This window comes from Lytechinus variegatus, chromosome 6 (assembly GCF_018143015.1).
Source record: "Lytechinus variegatus isolate NC3 chromosome 6, Lvar_3.0, whole genome shotgun sequence".
Taxonomy (NCBI): Eukaryota; Metazoa; Echinodermata; class Echinoidea; order Temnopleuroida; family Toxopneustidae; genus Lytechinus; species Lytechinus variegatus.
Genome location: NC_054745.1, coordinates 13,599,479 through 13,607,392, shown reverse-complemented (window position 1 = coordinate 13,607,392; position 7,914 = coordinate 13,599,479). Strand labels below are relative to the sequence as shown.

Here is a 7,914-nt window from a genome sequence, read left to right as displayed (position 1 = left end):
AGGGAAGTATTATTGGCCAGTGTGCTGTGTAAAACCTTCACTAGCATGACTAGAGTTAATACTATGATTGCGCAGCATACAGTGACTAGCGTACAGAAGGCTCTAAGATTGAAAAATCAAGTTTTGTATGTGCTAGTCTTGTGTTAAGACCTGCTTGTTGATCAAAATTTCAATCACGGCCCGTGAATGCAGACAAAATATTGGCCGTGATAAATTTAATTATGTACACTAATACAAACTGCAAAAACGGTTCATCACTGGACGTTATGAATATATATCCTATTTTCAGATTCAGATTAATATTCAGTTATTTTAATTGTCCAATTGCAATCGAGTACAAATAGAAATTCAATTTGTTACTTCACGCAAAAAAAACAATTTAGAATATCACATGTTACACACAAAATGATAACACGATAATATATTTTCGCAATCACTTCACAGACGATTTCTATGACGCATCAATTCAACTGAAAATGTAAACTGAAGTCATATCAAAATGAACAGCTGAGAAGTTTATATGGAAAGTGGGATGAACGGGACAGCAGAAGCCGCGTCCGAAGATTGGGACCGGACGACAGTCTGTCCAGAGTCCAGGACGACACCGCTGTTATGACTCAACATTTTCGGCAAGGGATGTTTTATCATTAAAGGTTTTTGACATTAATTTTTTGTTTGCGTTTTATAAAGCGTCTGCGAATTGATTGCCAAAAAATTGTAATGACAGTTGCTGTAAACATCACAAGAGACTAAACTTGAATAGATTGGAACGCCATGCAACAGTGGTCTACAAGCTGTAAATACACCTCTCAGGTAGTCTAATATCGAAAAGATTTAAGTTCTGTTAGGTCTACATTACACTTTGTCCCATATACATAAATTAGAAAAAAAAAAAACCCGAAACAGTTTATATAAGCCAGCTCGTAGTTCCACTGTGCGCCATGATCAGAGGAAGGTCATTGGTACTAAAGTGACAAGGTGGTTTACAATTTAATGAGATAAGCACCAACTTTGATGTCTTGATTATACCTTGGTCACATTTGTTCTACAGCGGCCGAACGGCGAGTAGAAAACAGCAGTTTTGACATTTTTTGTAGCAGCTACATATAGGTGGTTTAGATAAACATGATAAAAATGAATAAAACGGCCTTTTTCGACTCGCCGTACGGCCGCCGTAGAACAAACGTGACTAAGGTATTATTCATATATTATTTATATTTATACAAAAAACAACAATGTGTCCATGAACGCCTAGTATTTCAGTTTGCCAAGTACATTGTACAACATGCTATAATATGCATTCAAATTAGAAATGCAACAAATACCTTAATAGAGTGCTATTCTAGTCACCTGGTCTATTCAGTTTCTTCATCCTGCTATGTAAGGCATGCTTACGTAAAATCTTGCTTTGAAATCTGCCCGTCATAATGAAAGAAATGAAAGGTCATTTGACCGAAATCGTCCATGAAGTAACAACGATCTGGTCTATTCACAACCAAGTAATAATAATAATAATGGTATTTATTCATCATCGTAATCTCAGGCAAGCAGATACAAAATGATTTACAAAGTACTGTATTAAATAATTAAAATACAAAAACATTATTACAATAGCAGACATTCTGAATTGTAGTAACAATGTTTACACAGTAGGTGGCCTGTAACAAATTCCAAATATGTATTACAATTAAATATTAAGAAGTATAAATAGAATGTGCACTTACAGAAGAAAAAAATGAGAGGAGGAAACAAACGAATGATCGAGAAAGAGAGTCTGGAGAAAAATAATAGGAGAGGGAGAGAGGTACTCAGGAGAGATAAAACAAGATGGAGTGTATGAGTAAGTGTGAGAGAGCGGGTGAATCAAATAGATAGAAAAAAGGGTAGTCAGAGCTATACAAGGTATAGGAAGATAAAGCGAGGGAAGCAGACAATTGCGAATAGAAAACATAAATCTCACAACCATTGACAACTGGTAATACAATATACATGTCCATTGGATGGGTTAAATCGTGCTTAAATGGATTGTTTAAATACTCTAAAGCCATATTGGCTTAGCCCTTTTGGTGTACTATATATTTGGTCGAACCGGCGTTTGGTCGACAATGGACTTGCGTTTTAAAGGCACATGTCATTTTTTTTATTTTGTCTACTGCCAAGATTGTTTAGTTTCCATTTCGTCGACTATTTATCTTGCTCTTGGTGAAAACGAAATATTGATTCATACACGGTTCAAATAATTCTACATCCTTAATACTAAATGGTGTCAGACGAAGTGGCTTTTGGGGGAAAAAGGAGGTCTACCTTAACAGAAAACAGGCAAAGGGTGTAAAATTTTTGATAATAATTAGAGCGAATGGTTACTACAGTGCAAAAACTCTGGTGTTGATTTAGCACCAGCCCGGAATCTATTATGTATGTCCACACCAGAGAAGTGATAACAACACCGGTTTCGTTTTGATCTAACACCAGATAGGACCTTATACAACACCAATTAGTATTAAAACAACATCGGTTTGATTCCAAACCGGTGTTGCTTCAATACTTCTCTGGTGTGGACATATATAGAATCTGGGCTGGTGTTAAATCAACACCGGATTTTTTGCTGTGTAGACGCACAAGGTTAACTCCGTGGGATGGAAACAGAAATTAGACGAACTGGGTGTAGACCACATTGTAATTTAGTGATGAAACAACCCATTTAAGGACAGTCCAATAGTATAATTTTCACTTACAAGAAGGACGTAAATATACTTCTGAAATAGCGTGTGTAACATTGACAGTGTGCTCGTTTAATGGCTTATTTCAAACTATCGGGTCGTTAGGTCACGTCATCTTATCGTGTAACAGGCCCAGTAATAATACAGAAAAGGGCGCCATCAAGTGACGGGGTAGAGGTAAACTGGAATTAATTGAACATTTTGTTTCATCAAGCTAAATAGTTGGGTTTTTGCTGGGTCGCCAGATAATTATATACAATTATCAACGAAAAGAAATTAATTGAACAATGTAAATCATTAAGCTTTGTGGTTAAGTTTTCTAGGGGTCATAAAATGCCGTCGGATGTCATCGGTCACGGCCCTTCGTTTCTCTTGGATGTCACCGATTAGCGATTGTAAGACGACCACGAGTTCTCTCTTGAGTTCACCTGTCATCATTCGCCCGCTGCTGTATTCCTAAAACGAAGAAGTGAAAAGAGAAACTAATCACTCATAAATGTTGGCTCACAACCTAAAAAATCACGAAATGTGAATTAACGAAGTCGTATTCCTATGGGCAATGTCGTGCACACAATGCCATGGGAAGTTGCGTAATAAGCTATAATATTTTAGGGTGTCAAACAAGATGTTTCGGGAAAATTTTCGACGACGTTCCGAGCAAACGAAGCGAAGAAATATCGAATTTGGCATAACATCCTGGATGGCGATGTTTCATCCTTTTTATTTTCGCTTTCTTTTTCTTTTCTCTATTTTCTCATCCTACACGACATTATACTAGGATTTTGTTATTATATACAGTATTTTTTTTTTGCAATCAATACACAAATGCGTTCAATCAATATTTTGTCAAAAACCTTTACATGAAAAAACAGCCTTTGTCGAAAATCGGTGAATCAATACAGCTGCATCAGGGACATTTCATATTTGAGTACGAATCTTCAAATGATGTGCTGTCTCGTTCCACCAACTTTCGACAAAGACCTCCCAGCTCACTATTGTGATTTGACTTGCATTTTTAAAGGAATTGGTGCGCTGTACAAAGCGTATGCGCTGTGATTGCCGAAAATTTCGATTATAAAAAAAGACAGACATCGAATAAAATCATGAAACTAAAAGGCCAACTCACCTCTTTGATTTTAGCCAAACGGTCATCATCTTCGAGAAAGAACGTCAGATACTGATAGGATATATCAACATCGCAGTCGCCTCCTTTCTCCCGATGCTCTGCCTCTGTGCTACCTCCTCCAGAATAAGCGTATCTATTGATCTGTAAGTCATAAACGGGAAGCAAATTACGGTATCTTTAGTGAACGAATAAAGGCCAATCACATGTAGGTTGGGAAATATAAGGTATGCAAAGAAGTGGTAATGTCATCAGAATAACCTCCATTTTGTAGTGAAAAAAATTTTTTTCTTTCTTTTTTTGAAGAATTACAATAATAGTTAAAAGCTACTGAAATCCATCAATCTGATTGGCTGGTCGTAAATTTGTTATAGAAATATTGCATTCATTGTTACACACAGTGTTATGTAAAGGGGGGGGGGGTTCTGTAGTCAGTTGTGCCAGTGTGACGTCAGCCTTGTCTTAATAGTGTGCTACATTTGGGGTAAAGGGATTGATAATTTGTTTTTTTTAATTTAATTTTTATTGATTGTATATATTTTGTTTTCTTTTTAATTGGATGAACGCACCATATTCTACGAGTGCCTCCAATTCGAGGAGTCTGTTCAAGTAAATCAAATTAAAAATATAAAAACTACCTTATTCTTAATCTCTTCCTGGGTATCGGTAAGGAAGATTGATGATGTCTTATCGCTGGCACTCATCTTTGTTTGGGCTCCTTGGAGGGCTGGAAAGAACGTTGAATGGATGAGGGCGGGCTTCAGGTAATTAAGCTTTGGTGCTACATCTCGAGTCATCCTGAAGTATGGGTCCTAGACAAGAGAGAGAGTTAACCAAATACAAAAAGGATGGAGTTCTATGATCTCCACTGTCATGGCCGTGGGAAGCGAGAGTGCTGAAAATCTCCCAGAATTTTCCGAGGGTACTGCCAGTGTTATTCTCCTTAGGCAGCACCCTCTGTAATTCTGGTAGGTGTTACAAATCGGAGAAATTTAACCAAAATGACGTTCATTTTGTTTAGAAACTCTATTTTTTGCATGTTAATTTTCTCAAACCAAACTGACCTTCATATTGTAATGAAACTCCTCCTGCTTGTCACATTTCTCGGGAACAGAATGACCTACATTTTTTTCATTTATCGGTGCCAAAGTGACCTATTTTGTGAGACCCCCTTTTATTGCTTGTCAAATTTCCATCAGCCGCCCTGCAGGAAAAAAGTTCCTACGGACCGGTCCATTGTCAACGAGAAGAAACATAAAATTCGTTTAACTTATTCATTTAAAAATCGTCTGCTTACTCAAAGAGAGATAAAAATATCAAAACATTGTTTGTTCTAATTACTCATCTATTCACTAGTTTTCTGTCAATCCTCTTCTGTTTTCAATTTGATTTGATTCTAGGTGAAATTCCGATGATCTTTCCTTCTGCGTACATAACGGACATAAGCACAGGTCCCAATGCTATGAATATGGAATCGTTTGTCACTTTTCTTTTTCAAAGTACGGTTCACGAAAATAACCACAGCCATTGCACAAATTGGGTGAGTATACACATAACGCACATAACAGAGAGCGTTCGTACGAATTATAGGGATGGGTGCCTTTGGAATTATTCTAACATACCCTCGAAACCAGACCGGTCATTATAACTAGTCATTAGCAGATTGTCCTATGAATAATAACTGGTCACACTAACTAATTCACCAAATCAGTATATATATGGTCTATATTATCATTTCATATTAAAAGATAATTCACTCTTTACCTGGTCAATAGCGCAAGGTATCAAGCATGGTACGTCCGCAGCTTCCCCGAAGATCTCGGGGAACGAGTTGCTGAATGATGGGGTGGCCTGAATTGCTGGGAAGCTGATCTTACCTGTAAATACGAAATGGTTATTTTACACTAACGACGCTTCAAATATGTGCAAAGTAAGTCATTAATGTACCAGATTACATTATTAATGTCTTTAGAACTTTTAGAGTGCATAATTTTGTGGTTGAAGTTCTTTTTTGTTGCCCAGTGGATTAGTCTTCGGACTTTGAAACAGAGGGTCGTGGGCTCGAATCCCAGCCATGGCGTAATTTCCTTCAGCACAGTGTGCTGCACTCAACCCAGGTGAGGTAGATGGGCACCGGTAGGAAGTAATTCCTTAAAAAGCTGTGTGCACTATGAACGCCTAGCTTAGCCGGGTAATATAGGAGCGCCTTGAGCACCTAACAAGGTGGATATGCGCGCAATATAAATACCCTATATTATTAACTTGTACATAATTGGTATAACATTATCATCCTCATCATCAAGGTCATCATCATGATCGACATCGTATCCTGACACAACAGTCACCATCATCATCACTATCATCATCGTCGTCATCATCATCATCGTCATCACTATCATCATCATCATCATCATCATCGTCATCACTATCATCATCACCACCGTCGTCATCATCATCACCATCGTCGCCATATATGAACACAATCATCATCACCATCATAATTTCCATCGTCATTATCAGCATTATCATCATCATCATCATCATAATTATCATCACCATCATCATCATTATCATCATCATCATCGTCGTCACCATAATCGTCATCATCACTACAAACGAAATCCTCATCATGATCACTCATCATCATCGACACCACAACCGTCGTCACAATCTTCGTCATAATCAGCATCATATTTACTCTCAACATCGTCACTATCATTAATACGTACCTATAGCATCACTTTCATTGAATCCAAATATTCCTCTAACTTGATTGAAGGTAACCAGCTTCTCCACCTTCAACATGTTCTTGTAGAAAGCAGCACATGACCTTGAACACGAAAAAAAAACAGAGTTCATAGGTCAACTTTAAAGGTAGTTGCAGCAAACAATATTATTCGGGAAGAAAACTCTGCTAAGTTTTAATCAAGGTTTAATTGTCAAAATATTATCATATATCTGGATCTGGTACATTAATGTAAACTTATAGACTTTGTAAAATCATGAAATATTCGCTCAAAATCGATAATTCTGATGATAACTAACACAGTGCTTCGAAAAATACCCGACACTTTGAGGAATTCCGTGCTTATTTGGTTAATTTTTCGGCAATTACGCATGATCTTCTAGACCTATTTGGCACATATTTTGTTTTTCCATACGTACACTTTTTACAACTGGTATTTATCTTTAAATGGATAAAGACAACACCTGATTCATAATCAAAAACAGGGGAAAATGAGAGTAACCAAACAAAATTAAATAGAATATGATGAACTTAAAGATGTCTTTGATAAAGAGAAAACCGACAATTCGGTATAAAAATTAAAATTAGTTTATCGTTTTCCTCGTTAAATAAACGACACGTTACTGTTATGATATGAAAACACGTTTTATTAGATTCTATAAATTTTTTTTTTCGAACTAATTCTCAGCAATATTAACTCTTTTCCAAACTTGTACATGAACTTTAAGAATGTGGACAGCAGGAAGAAGATAAAAGAAAACAAAAAATATGGGAAAACAGGAAATGAATTGTCGTCAGACTTACGATATATAGTCGATGTTTGAGAAAATAAAGGTCTTATCCCTGTGAAAACCGCACGAGATGATATCCTTGGCGTTCTCGTAGGCGAGGTTCCGGGCGACGTCGGGTGTTTCCAGTTCCCTCCACAAGAACTTTTCATCGTCGGTCATCTGGACGACCAGAGGGACGTCGAAGACATCCTGTAACCATCTGCATTCAATGAAATGGTTGATGCAGATGAAATAAATTGATAATAATATAATAATTTACATTGCGCTTAATACATTGTTTCGGAGCACTGGATACTATTACCCCGTCTTTAGCGCAGCTATCCTGATTAGATGCTCTAGCTTTAAAGGAATTCCTTCCTACGGGGTCACAAATTACTACACCAGGGTGGAGATTGGCAAATGTAGATAAACCGCGACTGCAGTGCTGCGGTGGGATTCGAACCCAGGACCTTGTGGTTGAAAGTCCGGAAGCATATCCACTGCGTCACAACACCTCAACATTTATTGTACATATTATCGGTAACAATATTTATA

At 37.2% G+C, this 7,914-nt stretch overlaps 1 protein-coding gene across 1 annotated transcript in view; it reads right to left on the bottom strand.

The window, feature by feature from the left end:
- Nucleotides 1–2,616: 2,616 nt before the first annotated feature.
- The window catches only part of LOC121417038 (tryptophan--tRNA ligase, cytoplasmic-like), a 10,925-nt gene continuing 5,627 nt past the window's right edge, over nt 2,617–7,914 (bottom strand). The window contains exons 5-10 of the mRNA XM_041610593.1: nt 7,394–7,579; nt 6,573–6,673; nt 5,608–5,720; nt 4,482–4,655; nt 3,847–3,987; nt 2,617–3,176 (exon numbers count right to left, since the gene is read on the bottom strand). Coding sequence (XP_041466527.1) covers nt 3,018–3,176; nt 3,847–3,987; nt 4,482–4,655; nt 5,608–5,720; nt 6,573–6,673; nt 7,394–7,579 — 874 coding nt within the window. The 3' untranslated portion in view covers nt 2,617–3,017. The remainder of the gene's footprint in view (nt 3,177–3,846; nt 3,988–4,481; nt 4,656–5,607; nt 5,721–6,572; nt 6,674–7,393; nt 7,580–7,914) is intronic.